The sequence below is a fragment of the Theobroma umbraticum genome, unplaced genomic scaffold, assembly GCF_002168275.2.
Source record: "Theobroma umbraticum cultivar Fairchild unplaced genomic scaffold, ASM216827v3 scaffold_50.0, whole genome shotgun sequence".
In the NCBI taxonomy this organism is placed as follows: Eukaryota; Viridiplantae; Streptophyta; class Magnoliopsida; order Malvales; family Malvaceae; genus Theobroma; species Theobroma umbraticum.
This window is the reverse complement of record NW_018397261.1, coordinates 6172465-6190298: the sequence shown is the minus strand read 5'-3', so window position 1 is coordinate 6190298 and position 17834 is coordinate 6172465. Positions and strand designations below refer to the sequence as shown.

Here is a 17834-nt window from a genome sequence, read left to right as displayed (position 1 = left end):
CATTTCAATATGTACCAGTAAGTAATACCAAAGATAATTACCCCGGGGACATCGTTAATCACTAGTTTATGCCGAGAGGGATTGAAAGCGAAGCCATTAGCCATTCTCGATTCATAAAAAAAGCCATGAAGTCCTTGAGGTAATTAGCGTAGCCAAATAGCATTAGTAAATTGACATTCACGCAATAAATGCACAAGGCACACAGCGGATCATTTGATAAATGACGCCATTTTGCCCGTGTTACCATTTTGCCCAACTGAAACGTGCAATTACTTTGCACGTGCGAGCTAGTGTTGGAATTACCAAGCCAAAAAATCTCCTGAATTTCTTTCCTCGGCTACTGTCATCAGTCAGTAGTCACTACCTCTTTTCACATATACAACAACCGGCTCCATCTCTCGCCAATCTCCATGGAAACTCCCTATCCAAAACCCATCTCCCCCGCCGAAACCCGCATCGGCTGGATCGGGATAGGCATAATGGGTGCAGCCATGGCTTCTCACCTCCTCTCCGCCGGCTATTCCCTCACCATCTACGCTCGCACACCATCAAAAGCTTCGTCTCTCCAATCCCAAGGTGCCCATATCACCGATTCTCCACAAGAACTCGCCCGTCGATGCGACGTCGTTTTCACCATGGTTGGCAACCCACAAGATGTCAAGCAAATTGTCTTAGAAACCAACGGTGTTCTTTCAACCCTTAATCCTGGTGCCGTCCTTGTAGACCACACCAGCAGCAGCCCATCACTGGCACGTGAGATCTACGCTTCAGCTCGTAAAAAGGGTTGCTGGTCGATTGATGCTCCGGTCTCCGGGGGTGATATCGGAGCTAGAGAAGGGAAGTTGGCTATTTTTGCTGGAGGGGAAAGTTCGGTGGTTGAGTGGCTAAAGCCTTTGTTTGATTTGATGGGAAGAGTTACTTACATGGGGGAAGCAGGATGTGGGCAGAGTTGTAAGATTGGGAACCAAATAATCGTGGGGGCTAATTTGATGGGGTTAAGTGAAGGGTTTGTTTTTGCGGAGAAAGCTGGGTTGGATTTGAGGAAGTATATGGAGGCGGTTACGGGAGGAGGCGCAGGGTCAATGGCAATGGAGTTATATGGAGGGAGAATGATTGGGAGAGACTTTAAGCCAGGTGGGTTTGCAGAGTATATGGTGAAGGATATGGGGTTGGGTGTGGATGTTGTGCATGAAGATGATGATGGGAAGGTGGTGGTTTTGCCTGGGGCTGCTCTGGGTAAACAGATGTTTTCGGCAATGGTGGCTAATGGGGATGGGAAGCTTGGTACTCAGGGACTCATAACTGTTGTGGAGAGGATCAATGGCAAGTGACTTGGAATGCAATTGGTTGTTGAAAACAGGATAGACTTTAGCATTGTTTCGAGACTGCAATGATCAATAACTTAATATCGTTTTCCATTGAAACTTGCAAGAAGCGAAGCTAATGTCTTTGCATTTCAAAGATCTCGGTATTGGAATTGTCGATGTAGTTCCCCTTGCATTATATATCTATCCGTAAAGGGCTCTTGGTTACTTGGAATAATGATAAACTAGCTTAATCATTTCTATTTTAGAAGGGCTGCCAAATTTGTTAATTTGACATCATAGTGAGACGTTATTCAATCGTTTGAGACGAGTATTCTTTTGTAAATACTAGTATTTTTTTAGTTCAATGATTTATTCCATGATTTCGCAATCTTTCTCCTTCCCTGGACTCCCATCATCCCTACTCAAAGTGAGTGTTTGATTCTAGCTCTGTTTAGCGTTCCTCTTTCATTTCCATCGTGATTGATTCTTCTCTTTGTTTTAATTTCGAAAATTCCAAAAGTGGGCTGTAAAATGTGGGTTCATTTTAAATGGTCAGCAGCTTTGGGCCTCTGGCCTAGAAAGAATAGCCCACTCAGAACGGATCCTAAATGGTCTGATTTCAAAAAGGCCGAAAAACTGAGGAGGACCAATCCGGCTGAGATTTTGTTATTTATTTTACCACCAAAAGGCCACTGGAGTTGGTCTCTACAGGCTGGACCTGTTGAATACATACACGTGTTTAATTGTAAATAGATATTTAATTTTATATTTAATTATTTTGTAATTAGGATTTGTAGGATCTGTCTTCTTTGATGACAGCATAACTTGTGTATAACTAGGTGTAATAGATTTCTGATTCGATAAGAAGTTAGTTTTCTCTTCTTCCAGTTTTCTGGTTTTACACTTTTCTATAGAGTACTTTTCATGCTCATCGACAGACACCGGCAAACTAACAAGACTCATCAAAACCTAATTTTTTGTCCAAATATATACGATACCCCGTCACGATAAAATAAAATATCATGTTCTCAAGGGTGTTATAATGTATATATCAAATAAAAGACGAGCATTCATCTCTTAATTCATTAGATAAAGATAAATAACTCTCCTTGTATTATTAACTCAATCGTTTTTATTTTCCAGCATTTGAATTTGACATCTCAGAAAATATAAATTTCATATTCTTACAATGAAACAATTACAGTAATTCAAGCATTTATCTTTGTTTTTTTAAAATAAATTTTATTAAATTCTAATTAAAAGAGGGAAATTAATTCTCAATATGAAAAAGTCTTCCAAGTATCTACAGGAAGACATCATAAAGTGTATGCTCCTCTTGTATATCAACGTTTTTGTTCGCCAAGCAATCGATTACACTATTTCTTTTTCTAAATATATGTCGTGTTATGATTTTTTATTGATATTAAAATAATCATTGAATAGCTTTAATCAAATCGGATTTTAAAGGTGGATGACTTATGGGGAAAGTGGTGGCTTGTACCACTAGTTAGCTATCTACATGGAGTTCAATTTTACAATAACCCAACTCCCAAGCCTTGCAGAAAACCACCAAACCAGTTGCCACTAGAATCCCGAAGCAATCGCCTGCTGCTGCCATGCCTAGTAATATTCTAAAAGTGCCATCCGAATTTAAGGTTAGCCAACCATGTGGAGGTGCTGCCCAGCCAACAAGGATCTCCTCCTTCCTGCTTTCTAGTGCTTCGACACCAGTCTCAATCTTGCCACTGGTTTTGACTATAACTGAAGCAAAGCTTAATTAGGATACCATTTATCTCTTTAATCAAACCATTTAGTTGCTTAATATGAATTAAATTTTAGAGAATACTCCTACAATATCAAAACACTCGCAAAAGAAATCGGCAGTCTGCCCTCATTTTGCCTGTTTCAAACGTGGAGCTAAATGCTAATGTCATCGGTGAGGACAGCCATGTCGGTTCATTGGCCCAGGCATGTGAACATAGACCAACATCGTACTGCCCAAGTACCTGGCGAAGAAGAACTCTTCTTCCCCCAAAACAAAACAAAAGAACCTCTTGAAATAACAACTTTGAAAGAATCACAAGTTTTTAATTATAAAGGCCAAAACCTAAAGGCATAGCCAAACAAGACTCTTGTCCTCAAATCTGCAGTGGCGCTGCATAACCAAAGGGTCGTTTTCCTTACATGCGAAAGTTAAAATTCACATATTTTAATAAAAAAATGAACAAAAATCATCATTTTCTTCCTTTTTTTTTTCGCCACAACTTAAAATTTTTCAATTTTTGGCTATGAATTTAAAATCTTTCCTTTTATATGAATATAAATTCTAATTTAAGGTAAGTGTAGAGATTGATTTTAAATACATATATAACACTCAAAATTCTATCAATTTTATTTTTATGTCATTATAAAACTCATATATTTAAAACTTTATGATTATAAAGTTGAGAGTGATATTTGAAATTCAAAAATATTGTTTAACATTTCTAGTATGGTAAAGAACGTAGAAAAAGTAAAATGAATGATTGGTCAAATTTAATATAATTTGTTCACACTCAATATTGTATTATATTTTTTCACTTAAATGTTGCAAGGCATTGATCAATACAATATCTTCCTGTCTACATTGTCCAGAAATTACAACCCAAAAGCAAATCTAGTTGTCACCACGAAACCAAGAAGGACCATCCTTATCCAGTGATGCCCATGTTCCTTGGCGTGCTGCTGGTGCTCGAGATGGCGACGCCTTTCGAGATGAGCAACGAGATTAGAAAAGATCATGTATCCCACACATGGTAAAGAATGTCGATAGAGTTTTTTTTTTTATAATTAAAAAAAAAGAAATCAAATCATATACTAATTAATTAATTAATTACATGTTGACTCGAGTTGACTCGATTCATTTTGATCCTTGTTTTTCAACCAAATAATTCATCCTTTCATAACTTAATGGAATCCGTCGAGAACAAGTGTTTTTTTTTTTTAACCATCTCTAATCAAAATCGGCCATTTTCGTATCTTCACTAGTTTTCTTTGTAATTTCGTTAAAAAAATAAGGATAATTATTGAATTAATTTTTAGATTAATAATGAGAAATTCAGAAAGAAATAAGTGCAGATAAGGTATCCCATCACTTGCGATGAAAGCCAGGCGTATCTTGGCAAGCCTCGAAGAAGACGACCCATGCTCTACTGATTTTTCATTTTCAAATCATTATATAATTTTATTAGAACATCGAAACCTCGTTTAGAAGGGATAATTTATTAAACCACCTTAATCTTATACATTAATTAAATTTTATTTGATTAATATATTTAATTATTTTATTTAAAAGAATACCAACAAAACATAATATATTAAGTAAATTTTAAATTGTGTAGTGATAGAATCATTATCACATCATTCATAAAAGAATATGATAATTACTTGTCAATTGTATCGTTAATTAGATATTAAATTATATAAGAAAAAATAAATTTTTTATTTGAAAATTCCTAGTAATAAGATAGGATTAATCCCATACAAAACTTGTTTGTAAGAATCTTAAATTCTTGCTGAGATATCTAATAATTCATTAATTTGAAATTCTCAATTTCGTTGAATATAATTTTTTATTATTTCCCTGGTTGTTGACCTCTATCGAGGATTCAATTTATTTTCCTCTCTTACAAAATCCGAGAAGCATGTGCTATAAAATCATTATCTTTTAGAATATTGCAACGTAATGACAGCAATTTTTGGCATTGGAAATCAATTGACATTGGTTGACAAAATCCACGTGGTAGGCTTCATTATTACCAAACAGATAAGGCTCTTTTCCCTTTGACATTTTGGAACTAGGAATGCCTAGGTATGCGGTTTTGTATTTATGACAGTTTGAATAGAGGCCAAAAAATATATCTATATTTAAAAAAAATAAAACAAAGCAAGACTCTTTGTACTAACGTTGTCAGATATTGAGATGTTGTCATGTGCAAAAGGTGTGGTACGGAGACAACAGGTCGTGAATCTCTTGAACACTACATTTAGAAGTCGGCTAACTTTTTCTTCAGGGCATTGTTGAAAAGGCCAATGAATTAAAAATATTTATGGATTATTACTATGGCAAAAAGAATTTATTGAGGAGGAAAATGGAACTTCGATCATTTTCTAATATGGAAACTACAATGACCTTTTTGTCCTTATGCTTTTCAATTACGTTTTTCAAAGTTCAGTTGCGTAAAGAGAGAGGAAAGGGGGGAAAAGTTGGTGTGGCATTAGTGGCCAGAAGGGAGGAAAGAAAAAGAAAGAAGGGGAAGAAATTGAGAAAGAACAAAGAAAGAGAAAAAAAAAAGGTAAAAACTAAATCCGATATTAGGGGTGAGTATTAATTGATGTAAATTAAAATAATTGATTTAAATTAATTAAATTTGATTAATTCGATTTAATTTTTTCAATATGGTGATATTTTCATTACACCGGTAGATTTTTAGTATTTAAAATTTACAATCAAATTGATTGAAAAATTGATAATTAATAATATATATATCATTGAACAAAAAAATCTAAACCCTAAACCCTAAACCCTAAACCCAAAAAAATATTTAAACTTTATTAGTGAAATTCTATTGAAATATTAAGTATTTTTTAAATATATTATTTATATATAAATATTATTAATAATTTGAATCTGATTAAAATATATTGATTTTGATTATTTTTTATTTAAAATATAATTTGATTAATTTTAATTATTTTTATAAAAATTTAATTAATTCAAGTTTTAAAATTTTAAAATCAAAACGAAGCGAATGCTTATTTTATTTGTGACATGATCATCATTAGTTGCTGATGTATTTAAAGTTTGTTGCTATAGACGCCATCGAAGGCTATTTTTTCAAGATGATTTTCTTAACCTCGGCTATTTGGTCAATGCCATTGAAAGCCCAAGGCTATTGTTGCCGAAGACTCCCTATGATATGACAAGCAACCGGCTCGGGCAAAACCAGTACAATTTGCAAAATATCAGTTGCAATATTCCTTTTTGACAACTTTACACGAAATCAACAACCATTCAAAAACGGCGAGTCACTTGCACCTTGGAGAAGGAACGCTTGGTTGGAGAAATAGAATAGAAAAAAGTAAAATAGAATAAAATAATTATTTTATAAAAAATAATTATTATTATACAATTTGATTTATAAAATAAAATATGATAAAATTATTATTATAATTCATTTTAATGTTTGATGGATGAAATTTATTTTGAAATAGTTGAAAAATAAATGATAAAATAACAAAATTATTTTTTGTTATAATTTAGTAAATTAGATAAAATTAGTCATTATTATAATTTAATAATATTTTTTCTTTTTAATCTTTTAATTTTATTGTCATTAAATTTTTAAAATGTTAATAATTTATTACTAAATTATTAATATGATTTTTTATTTGTATTTGTATTTTTTAATCTTTCAATTTCTATTTTCATTAAAATCTTAAACATTAATAATTTATTATTAAATTATTAATATAATTTTTATTTTCTATTTATAAGTTATAATTATTTTCAATAAATAAAAAAATTTTTGTTCAATAAATTTTGGACTCCATTTCGTAATCGTTAACGGAAAGGTGGGGAATGGCTGAACCAATATTACCTCGAAATCCAACCAAACAAAAAAATAAAAGAAGAATGGCTTAACTATTTGACATACCAAACGAGCCAAAAGAGTGTTTGGCAACAAACAGGGGACAACAGCACCCGGAGAGGGTGGATCACGTCCAGGCTCTAGGGCATTCTCTGCTTATCCTGCCAAAAAGCAGAATCAGCAAAATCACCCCAGGTTCCCACAAGTTAAAGGAACCGGAGGTTAGACAGAAAAAAAGGACTCAAACCCAGCGCATACAGGCAGAAGGTGCAGCCAACGACGCTGCAAGCGTTCAGCTCAATAATGAAAGGACCTTAAATATTAAAAGAATATTTTCTATTTACTTTTGGCCTTTTCCTCTTTTTCACTCTTCTCTTCTTTTTTATATATATAAATATATATTTTTTATTATTTTTCTCTTTTTTTTCTATCCTTTTTTCTTTCTTTTATCAAAAACTGGCATCAGCAAACTTCCTGAGATGAGCAAGCACTGCAAAAGAAGTCACCGAAGGCTATTGACACCCTTTTTTTCTCTTCTCTTTCTTTAAATTGACAAAAAAATAATTAAGGGTAAAATGGTAATCAAAACATCCTGCTTAGTAAATTTTCCAAATTTTCATTTCCTTTTTCATAAATTTCTTGTCATAGTAGTATTACCAATAAATATTTTTGGATCATTGGCCCTTTTTGTAATGAAAACGGGTCAAGGTCAAACGCAAATAAGCTTTAGGTAATGCTCATTTACTCAACGAGTTATTTTGATGAGGTTAACGTGTGCTTCTTGAGCACTATTTTTTTCCCAAGTTGGCATTCGCAGCTAATTTCTCTATATATACAAGTTGAGCCCTCCCAGTCCCAGAATCTGTAACCAGATAAAAACTGAACATATAAATTGTCAGTTAAGGAGAGCATACAGTTTTATCTCTTTTCTGGGTATTTGATACATATTGTGTTACTCTGCAGAATTAATAAGCAAGCGCAAAAAGCTATGAACGTGGACTTATCTCCCAAGTTTCCCCGAACATTTGCTGAGGGAGAAGGCGGTGGATACTACAACTGGGCAAGTGCTGACTCTCCGATGCTCCGAGAGGCCCAAGTTGCTGCCGGTAAGCTTGTTTTGAAGCCTCGGGGTTTCGCTCTTCCCCATTATTCGGATTGCTCCAAAGTCGGTTATGTTCTTGAAGGTATGTCAAGCCTGTTTTTTCTTTTGTTGCCCAAAGAGTTGATCTATGAATTAAAAATTTGTTTAGTTTCTTTGTTTTTCCATTCTCATATTATCTTCTATATTACGATCACATCAGTCTCTCCCTTTCGATTCTAATTAGGTTGGGTTGTATACTGTTAAATTTGCAGTACCAGAGATATCTTGTGAGTCAATTTGATTAGAAAGAATCGTTTTCATTTGTCAAATCAGACAATGCTCATCCAATGGGTGTTTGATCATTGCAAATATCTTTCAAGTTGCGGAAACTCTTTCAATAAATTAATATGATTTGTTATGTTATGGGATGTGTTTTCTTTTCATTCAATTGTCCTGATTTTGGAACTTTAATAAAAAATTTTATGACTTAAGAAAATAATTTAAGTTATACCGATGTAACATTACACCATTTTATATTTTTTTGTGAGGATAATATTTTAAGAAACCAACCTTTAGATTTAACAATATCTTAATGCTTATCATGTATGCAAGTTTTTAAGTCAATCTGAAATCTATATCACATCAATCAAGAATATCTTATACTATAATATACATATAACCATTAAAAACTTTTATAGTAAAAAAGTGTATAACCATTTTTAATTAATTTAAAAATTTATATGCTCAATTTATACATATATAGAGTATGAAAATTAATGATTGGATTAATGAAATAAAAGTTGTATAAAACTATATGTGAAACGGAGTAAAACTCAATAAATTTTACACCGATATAAATGGATTCCTATGAATCCCTCCTCTTATAGTAATATTTGCCCACTAACAAGGCGGAGAGAGATTTTCTCTTTTAACATTTTTTCCCCTGATAAGGTTATGAAAAGGGCAGATCTACCAATTCAGCTCTCTTGCCCACACCAATCCTTTCATACCTCCACAAGTTTTCTGTCGAACAAGTTAAAAGAGTTACGGATAATGGATGAATAAATAAATATTTTTTTAAAAAATTTTATTCAAAAGTGTAATGCTTAAAATTGAACTGATAAATTTTTGGTCTCTTGTCAATATATAAGCATTTTCCATAAAGAAAAAGGAGTGAACAAACTTTCATGAAAATACTTCTTGACCATACACTTTTGTCTTTATATTTGTCCTCATGATGTGGCAAAAATTTATTGATTTAATTTTAAGCATTATACGTATAAATAATTGACTTGCCGTAAATTGAATAAAATTTTATCACATCAAATATATACATATATATATATATATATATATACACACGCAATAAAGACAAAAGTATAGGATCAAATAGTATTATTTTTTGTTTATTTCCTCCCACGTCCCCTACCTTCATTATTGCATATATAATAATTCAGCAGGAGATCTTACAGAAACTTTGATGATCTTATTTTTCTTAGGTAATTGTGGAGTTGGACTGAAATTAGCGGCCGACCCAAAGGATAAGATGGCTTTCATAGGCCTTAAGAAAGGGGACATAATACCAGTTCCACTCGGATCAGTTTCATGGTGGTATAATTATGGAAATTCCGATGTGGTTATAGTGTTCCTGGGTGATACTACTAGGGCCTACGTTCCTGGTGAAATTACCTACTTCTTGTTAGCAGGACCTCAGGGTCACTTGGCAGCTTTCTCTCCTGAATTCATAGCAAGAACTTACCATATCAATGTGGAAAAAGCACAAAAGCTTGCCGATAGCCAACAGAGCGTTTTTTTCAAGAAGCTTGGCCAAGAAGAAGCAGAAGGCATCCCGAAGCCTTCCGAGGACCTCGTAAACATTTGGACCCAGAACATTGATAGTGCATCTCCTGATGTTCAAGTCAAGAATGGAGGCAAATCCACCACGCTGACAGGAACTAAATTTCCTTTTCTTGGAGAAGTCGGGCTAAATGTAACTCGCTTGGTACTTGAACCCAATGCCACTCGAGCACCGGCCTATGCATCTGATGCACAAGTATTCTACGTTGCAAAAGGAAGTGGTCAAGTACAAATTGTCGGTCTTCAAGGCAAGCTTTGTTTGAACACCATAGTTGAGACTGGCCAAATATTTGTTGTGCCAAGTTTTTTCATGGTCACCTTCTCAGCGAATGGAGAAGGAATGGAGTTGGTCTCTATTGTAACATCTCCACGGTAAGCAATTATTCTCTTCCTAATCTTTCTTCCAACAATTAACATAAATTACTTCTGCTCTTGATATAAATATATATAACTCTTCTGTAATTTGTTTGCAGACCTGCCACCGGTGAATTAGCCAGTAAAAATTCGGTTCTGAATACAATTCCCTCAATTCTGCAAGTCAGCCTTAATCTGACTCCGGAGCTTAATCAACATTTCCGGCAGATGATGGAAACTGGCACAATCATTGTCCCTCCAACGAACTTGGACCAGGCTTAAAGCCGACGAAGAAAGCTATGGATGTACTTTGTGCATTGTCTTTTTTTTTGTTTGTGTACGTGCGAATTCATTTTATTTTTTTTTATTTATAATAAACTCATGGAGTGTTTTTATATATAAAGTTTTCACTTTTTAAATATTTTAATAATGTAAGATATTTGAACTTTATAAAATACTCTATTTTTCAACACAAACTTGGACCAGGCTTAAAGCCGACGAAGAAAGCTATGGATGTGCTTTGTGCACTGTCTTTTGTCCGACAATGCAGTGGCTTCGGAAGCGAGCAGTTAATATCTCTATTTTAATAGAGAAACAATGTGGGGTCCTGATCAGTATTCTTATCTAAAGTTATGAACGATTTTATATTTATTATGGATATTCATTAATGTTATGAGGAGTACAATACGAGGATCCCATTTGTAATGTAATTTATTTTATTAATTGGATTTTATCATAAGTACTAATAAAGTGATGAAAGTAGACTTCATCCATTTTATGTTAAATGTTATGTAATTTTTATGTTTAATTTTATTTTTTATGTTAAAATATAAAAATATTATTTATTAATTGACATCAACACTATATTTAATTACCTTATTTAGGTTAACTTTATTACTTTGAAATGTTATATTATAATTTAAACGATAAAACATATAATAACATTTAATGGTAGACGTATAAAACTTTGCTTGTATTAGAGGGCATACGGAACCATGTTTCTTTCTGTGATAGAAGTCAACACGACAGCATTCCTACGAGAAGAAACATCTTGGAGGAATTTAGTTATACGCAGATGATGGTTAAGCGTGAAGTATTTTACAGCCCAGTGTCAAATTGAAATGCTCTTTCAAATTCACTCACTTCTATCAGAGCTCTCAAAGCCTCATCAGACAATTCTTAAAACCAAACAAATCCACGCTTTAATCGCCAAAACACGCCTCTCCCTTGACCCATTTTTCGCCACCAAGCTCGTCAGATTCTACGCGCTCAACGATGATCTTTGCTCCGCCCACAGCCTGTTCGATGAAACACCTGAAAGAAGCGTTTTCCTTTGGAATTCCATCATTCGAGCTTATGCACGAGCCCTCAAGTTCAACGATGCCTTGTCATTGTTCGAAAGGATGCTGGGAACGGAAACGAAACCCGATAACTTCACGTACGCGTGTGTCGTACGAGCTTGCTGTGAGAACTTTGATTTGGATGTGATGAGACTTGTTCATACAAGAGTGATTGTTTCCGGGTTAGGATTGGATTTCATCTGTGGCAGTGCTCTTGTGACTGGGTATTCAAAACTGTACCTGGTTGATGAAGCAGGCAAGGTTTTTTATAGGATGCCTGAGAAGGATTTGGCTTTGTGGAATTCTATGGTTTCGGGATATGGGCATTGTGGCCTTTGTAATAAAGGGTTAGAATTGTTTAGTTGGATGAGAAATATGGGGCAACAGCCAGATGGGTATACTTTGGTAGGGCTGATATCAGGGTTAGTAGATTCCCCCGACTTGTTGAGTGTTGGTCAAGGACTTCATGGTTTTTGTTTGAAAAGCGGGTTTGATCGTACTGTTCATGTGGGAAGTTCACTTGTAAGCATGTATTCAAGGTTTAAGTGCATGGATTCGGCAAACATTGTGTTTAGTAGTTTGCTTCAGCCTGATTTAGTTGCATGGTCTTCTCTGATAACTGGATATTCTCAGTGCGGGGAATATGGTAAGGCATTGCTCTACTTTTGGAAACTGAACATGGAGATGGGTAAGAAAGCAGATCCCATTCTAATCTCTGCTGTGTTGGAGGCCGCTGCTCGATCAACAAATGCACGGTTTGGAAGTGAGATACATGGTTATATTGTTCGACATGGATTTGAATCAAATGTCATGGTTTCTTCTGCTCTGATAGACATGTATTTTAAGTGTGGATTTATGTGCTTGGGGATCAGTGTGTTTGAGATTATGCCGGAAAGAAGTACAATATCTTACAATTGTCTTATTTCAGGTCTTGGATTGAATGGAATGGCTTACCAAGCATTCAAGATGTTTGATGAGATGCTACTGGTTGGACTAAAACCTGATGATTCAACCTTCTCTGCCCTTCTTACTGCTTGTTGCCATGTTGGCCTTCTCAACGATGGTTGGGAAATTTTCAGGAGGATGAAATATGAGTTTTTCATCCAACCTAGAACAGAGCATTATGTTCACATGGTGAAGCTTCTTGGAATGGCTGGAGAGTTGGAAAAGGCATACAATTTTATCATGTGCTTGCCAAAGCCGGTGGACTCTAGCATATGGGGAGCGATGCTATCATGCTGCAATGGTCATGGAAATTCTGAGTTGGCAGAAGTTGTATCCCAGCAACTATTGGCAAATGAACCAAAAAAAGCTGCTTATAGAGTTATGCTTTCTAACATCTATGCTGGTGATGGGAGGTGGGATGATGTGCAGAAGTTAAGAGATGACATAGCAGAGCGGGGAGTAAGAAAAGTACCAGGGCTTAGTTGGATTGGAAGTGGAAGCGGTTAAGTATTAAATGACTTGTCAAATCTCTTATTATCAGGTTTCAGTCTTTCATGTGATCATCACGCAGCAAATATAAATGCTTCAATCCGGTTACAAACTACAGTCTTTCATGGAGCATACTCAGTTTTGAACAGCAACGAAAATGGAGGCAGTTCAAACTTGGTAGTGCTCCCTTTTCAATCTCTGTCCATTCCCCCAAAACATCGGAAGCAATCTGAAGAAATTTCAAGCTTGGGAAACCAGCCAACCCTACAAAAAATCTTTCCCTAACTGCTTTGCAACATAAGTCTGGCACAAGTTTAACATCGTCAAATTAAGTAGTAGATGAAGCACCAACATTGGGTTCTCAAACAGGTAACAGAAACTTGGTTTGATTTTGGGTAGCATTTTCATCGAGCCAAGCCACTGTGGTAGCTTTTGTAGGAGCCCGTCTACGCGCAGTTTCCTAACAGTGCTATGAAAGGACAATAACTAGTTGGGAGTGAACATATTTGCCCATTATAGACAAATATAGACGGCCCTGCATCTCGCCCATGGAGGCAAAGACTTCACCAATATTCTCGCCAGTTACATCGATTATTCTGATTTTTCTAAGCTGAACTAAGCTACCCAATTCTCTTGTAATGCAATAATCAGCATGTATACCGGCAAGAGTCATTAGACTTTTCAACAAAAAAAAATGCATCTCAATATTTGATTAATACTATTTAGTGTGTATATGTTATAGATTTCACGTCAATCAGAAATGAGTCAATCAGAAATGAAGCGAGTTTTAAATATATAAATATAAATATTTTATCCCTTATAGATATATTTTTTTGGATTGAGAATGTGGGTACTAATTTATAAGTTTATTTAACCTTTATTTTCAGAGTTTAAGTTTTAAGGTTGCACAAAGTTAAATCTGAATTTTTAATCTTTTCATAGTTTAAAATTGCATAAAGTTAGGTTTAAGTTCAAATTTTATTTTTAGAATTTAAGATCACAACTTAAATTTTGATCTGTGACATTTAGTATTAAAGTAGTCGTATCGTTATTAATGTGGATTTTTATGAGAGATATAAAGATCGAGATAAACTTAAATTAATTGAAGAGTCACTCTTCTCCACGTGTAAAGACTCAGTACAATAAAAATTTTACACAATTAAATGAGATAAAATGTTATGAATCTTACATTACTAAGAGATGGATGTGCGTTGGTTATATAAACATTACACTTAAGAGGCATTTTTTCGGGTTAAAGTTGATTTTAATTTTTTTATTTTTTAAAGTTGTATTTGAGAAAAAAATGAAAAGCATATCTGTTATTTTAAAATATGAGCCAATATTTAAAAAGGCAATATTGATTCAACCATAAATATTTCATAGAAAAGTAGAAATCATACCTTTTGTTATCAATGAAAATCTTGTTATTTTCTTTAAGATATTGAATTATTTATCTTTAATACTGTTTATTTTTAAACGTAACACATTTGTTTTTACTTTATAATCAAATCTTAACAAATAACAAACTAAACAAAATAAAAGAAATATTTTGTAATCGAACGTAAGCAGTCCCCTGAAAACGTTACCTTCCTAAGCACCCTTCCCTTCCAATGCTTCGCGGCGGACTCTCTTCATCAACGACAGTACTTCCCAAACCACCACAACCTGAAACTCTTTTACCTCTAATTCAATCCCACATTGATTTTTCACAACCAAAATGCACAATTCCAAAGCCCTTTCCGTACACATCAACCTTGCAAACTCTCTTACAACCCATATCAAACCAAAACGCACCTCACCATTCATCCTATGCACCCCTTTTCCAATTCTTAACTGCTCGAAACTACTTAAAATTAGGCCAACAAATCCATTCCCACATGACCCTTCATGGGCTCCAACCCAATGCTTTTCTTGGTGCCAAAATGGTTGCTATGTATGCAAGTTCGGGTGATCTTGAATCAGCTGTAACAATATTCAATAAAATCAAAAGCCCAACTTCTTTGTTATATAATTCAATTATTAGAGCTTATACAAATTGTGGGTATCCTTTAAAAACTGTAGATATTTATTGTAAAATGCATTATTTAGGGCTTAAGGGTGATAATTTTACGTTTCCCTTTGTGCTTAAATCATGCGCCAATGTATTGAATGGCTGGATGGGTAAATGTGTTCATGGACAAAGTTTGAGATTTGGGATGGAGCTTGATATATATGTTGGCACTTCTTTGATTGATTTTTATGTAAAAATAGGTGAAATACGGGATGCCAAAAAGGTGTTTGATCTTATGACTGTGAGAGCGGTGTCCTCTTGGAACGCTTTGATTGCGGGTTATATGAAAGAAGGGGAGATTGGAGTAGCTGAGGGCTTGTTTGGGAGAATGCCGCGTAGGAATGTAGTTTCTTGGACAGTTATGATTTCGGGTTACACGCAAAACGGGTTGGCTAAGGAGGCATTGAGTTTGTTTGATGAGATGATGAAAGAAGAATCTGAGGTTAAGCCCAATTGGGTAACAATAATGAGTGTTTTGCCTGCTTGTGCACATTCAGCTGCTCTTGAACGCGGGAGACGGATTAATGAATATGTTAATAGGATTGGTTTGGAGTCAAATCCTTCAGTGCAGAATGCACTTATTGCAATGTATGCGGCATGTGGTAGCCTTGTTGATGCTCGTTGTTGTTTTGATAGAATTCGGGAAAATGAAAAGAATTTGTGTGCTTGGAATGCCATGATTTCTGCTTATGCATCTCATGGTCGCGGCATGGAATGTGTGTCAACTTTTGATAACATGATTAGAGCTGGGGTACACCCTGATGCGATCACATTCACAGGGTTGTTGTCTGGGTGTAGTCATTCTGGTCTTGTTGAGTTTGGGTTGAAGTACTTTAATTCTATGCAAACAGTGTACTCTGTGGAACCGAGACTTGAGCATTATGCTTGTGTTGTAGATCTTTTTGGTCGTGCTGGGCGATTGGTAGAAGCTATGGAGTTTATTAATAAAATTCCAACGCAGCTGGGACCAAGCATTTGGGGTGCATTGTTAGCTGCTTGTCAGAAGAGTAAAAATTTAGAGATTGCTGAGATGGCAGCAAAGGAGCTGTTTGTTTTAGAACCAGAAAACAGTGGTAACTATGTTATGCTTTCAAATTTGTATGCTGAAGCTGGCATGTGGAAGGAGGCGGATAAATTGAGGGCTCATTTAAAATGTCAAGGCGTTAAGAAGAACCCTGGATGCAGTTGGACTGAGATTAATGGAAAAGCACACTTGTTCCTTGGTGGAGATGCATCTCACCCTCAGGCGAAGGAAATATATAGCCTGTTGGAAGCATTGCTGGAAAAAATCAAAGCAGCTGGTTATGTATCTAATGCCAGTTTTGTGTTGCATGACATTAGTAAAGAAGAGAAACAGCATAACCTCACAGTGAAAAGCTGGCAATTGGTTTTGGACTACTGAACACATTCCTCAAATAGCTCTTCATGTAACTAAAAACCTGCAAATCTGTGGGGACTATCACACGGTTATCAAGTTCATATCTAAAATCTATGGATGAGAAATAGTTGTGAGAGATGTGAATCGTTTATATCACTTCAGAGATGGTGCTTTGTTTTTGTGGGGACTATTGGTAATAGGAACAGCTTCAAGATTGCGAGACTTAAAGAGGGTTTTGAACTCTTTCTGTGGCCTGCACCTGTAGAACTCTTGGGAAAGCAAGTTTGAAATAAAAGCTTAAAAGTTTGACTGCTCGAAGCTGCTGCAAATCTGGAGTTGGAATGTGATCGTTTTGTGGACGATTGCAGATAGTAGAGTTTCAAAAGCTTGACTGCATCGACCGGATGGTTTTATGGCAAGTGCTTTAATTCCAGACAAGTTCCTTCTGTTGTGTTTTTCACTTGTTACGCTGATCTGAAAGTAGCATAGCTCACAAGTTTCAATTATTTTCATTTCTTGCAGTGTTCTTCTAAGGCACAAGCAAAAGTCAAAATTTAATATCTGGAAAGTTTAACTGCGGTTTGCTGTCAGCGGGCTATCACAACAAAATTCTTAGAACCCAGATCCTAACCCAAGTCTCATCCGCCATCCTTATCTTGCTGAAGTTTGGTCTTTCAGAAATTATTTATCTCTCGAGTTTCAGCATATTAAGTTCATCAGAGGCAAGCTGGTGATCTACATTGTTATGAGCGAGATATTTCATGTTTGCCTATTAAAACTATGCTCTGTACGTTTGTTAATGTCAAGTAATCAGGATCACCACCCTCTGCTTTCTTTCACTGCTTGGGAAAAATGCCTCCACCGTTTGATGATCCTACTAAAATATTGAGCAAGTTGGGGACTTTTTTGGGTACATTTTATTTGTTTCTTGTAAGGAGTCTATCAAATTAAGAAGTGAGAGTCGTACAAAATGAAAGTCAAAAGAAAAGGCTAAAAGTGTGAATAAGAGCCCTTCCCCATCAGCGCATTAGAATGAATATTTTGGTATAAAACATTTACAAACATGACAATGTCAAATTTCGAACCTATTTCTCTTTTGAACCAGTGTTCTTTAAGTAAAAGTTAGAGTGATCTGTTTGGATCAGACTTGTTACATAAATGTGTATTCCATAAGTTCAAGTCAATGTGATTCCTCAGCTTGAACACTGGTGTAGGTACACGTGCAACTTTCCACGTTGGAACCATTTTTCTTGACCTTTGTCCATGAAACCTTCCATGTCTTCAGTAAGCTTATCCTGCATAAGAAAAACCCGGCATAAATGCATGAAAGAAAGAAACTGTGAGGGGGACTTTAATCACGGTTGGGATTATACAATGACATTAGTTCATAGCACCGATTATCA

The 17834-nt window shown here is 35.1% G+C and overlaps 4 protein-coding genes and 1 pseudogene across 5 annotated transcripts in view; 4 read left to right on the top strand and 1 right to left on the bottom strand.

Annotated features, from left to right (window-relative positions):
• Positions 1–104, bottom strand: part of LOC110418049 (putative receptor-like protein kinase At1g80640) — a 2035-nt gene extending 1931 nt beyond the window's left edge. Inside the window, exon 1 of the mRNA XM_021430665.2 lies at positions 42–104. Within this exon, the coding sequence (XP_021286340.1) occupies positions 42–104 (63 nt within the window). The remainder of the gene's footprint in view (positions 1–41) is intronic.
• A 216-nt stretch (positions 105–320) lies between these two features.
• LOC110417657 (putative 3-hydroxyisobutyrate dehydrogenase-like 2, mitochondrial) lies at positions 321–1575 on the top strand. The gene has a single exon (XM_021430110.2). It carries the CDS (start codon positions 411–413, stop codon positions 1329–1331), a length of 921 nt encoding a protein of 306 aa, XP_021285785.1. The 5' UTR covers positions 321–410; the 3' UTR covers positions 1332–1575.
• A 6214-nt stretch (positions 1576–7789) lies between these two features.
• LOC110417571 (cocosin 1-like) lies at positions 7790–10705 on the top strand. Its single transcript, XM_021429985.1, has 3 exons — positions 7790–8121; positions 9518–10247; positions 10349–10705. Exons 1-3 carry the CDS (start codon positions 7926–7928, stop codon positions 10509–10511), a joined length of 1089 nt encoding a protein of 362 aa, XP_021285660.1. The 5' UTR covers positions 7790–7925; the 3' UTR covers positions 10512–10705.
• Positions 10706–11116: 411 nt separating this feature from the next.
• On the top strand, positions 11117–13767 carry LOC149527116 (putative pentatricopeptide repeat-containing protein At1g64310). The gene is made up of 2 exons (XM_089783783.1): positions 11117–12332; positions 12498–13767. The coding sequence occupies exons 1-2, from the start codon at positions 11351–11353 to the stop codon at positions 13019–13021; spliced, it is 1506 nt and encodes a 501-aa protein (XP_089639909.1). The 5' UTR covers positions 11117–11350; the 3' UTR covers positions 13022–13767.
• Positions 13768–14558: 791 nt separating this feature from the next.
• On the top strand, positions 14559–17828 carry LOC110418048 (pentatricopeptide repeat-containing protein At2g20540 pseudogene; annotated as a pseudogene). Its single transcript, XR_016351312.1, has 2 exons — positions 14559–16846; positions 16954–17828. The product of XR_016351312.1 is annotated as a pentatricopeptide repeat-containing protein At2g20540 pseudogene (transcript).
• Positions 17829–17834: the final 6 nt, after the last annotated feature.

Coding starts and splice junctions, on each gene's coding strand:
- LOC110417657 (XM_021430110.2), top strand. CDS start 411: ATGGAAACTCCCTATCCAAAACCCATCTCCCCCGCCGAAACCCGCATC.
- LOC110417571 (XM_021429985.1), top strand. CDS start 7,926: ATGAACGTGGACTTATCTCCCAAGTTTCCCCGAACATTTGCTGAGGGA. Junction 8,122..9,517: donor AGTCGGTTATGTTCTTGAAG/GTATGTCAAGCC, acceptor TATTTTTCTTAG/GTAATTGTGGAGTTGGACTG. Junction 10,248..10,348: donor TCTATTGTAACATCTCCACG/GTAAGCAATTAT, acceptor ATTTGTTTGCAG/ACCTGCCACCGGTGAATTAG.
- LOC149527116 (XM_089783783.1), top strand. CDS start 11,351: ATGCTCTTTCAAATTCACTCACTTCTATCAGAGCTCTCAAAGCCTCAT. Junction 12,333..12,497: donor AACAAATGCACGGTTTGGAA/GTGAGATACATG, acceptor GTCTTATTTCAG/GTCTTGGATTGAATGGAATG.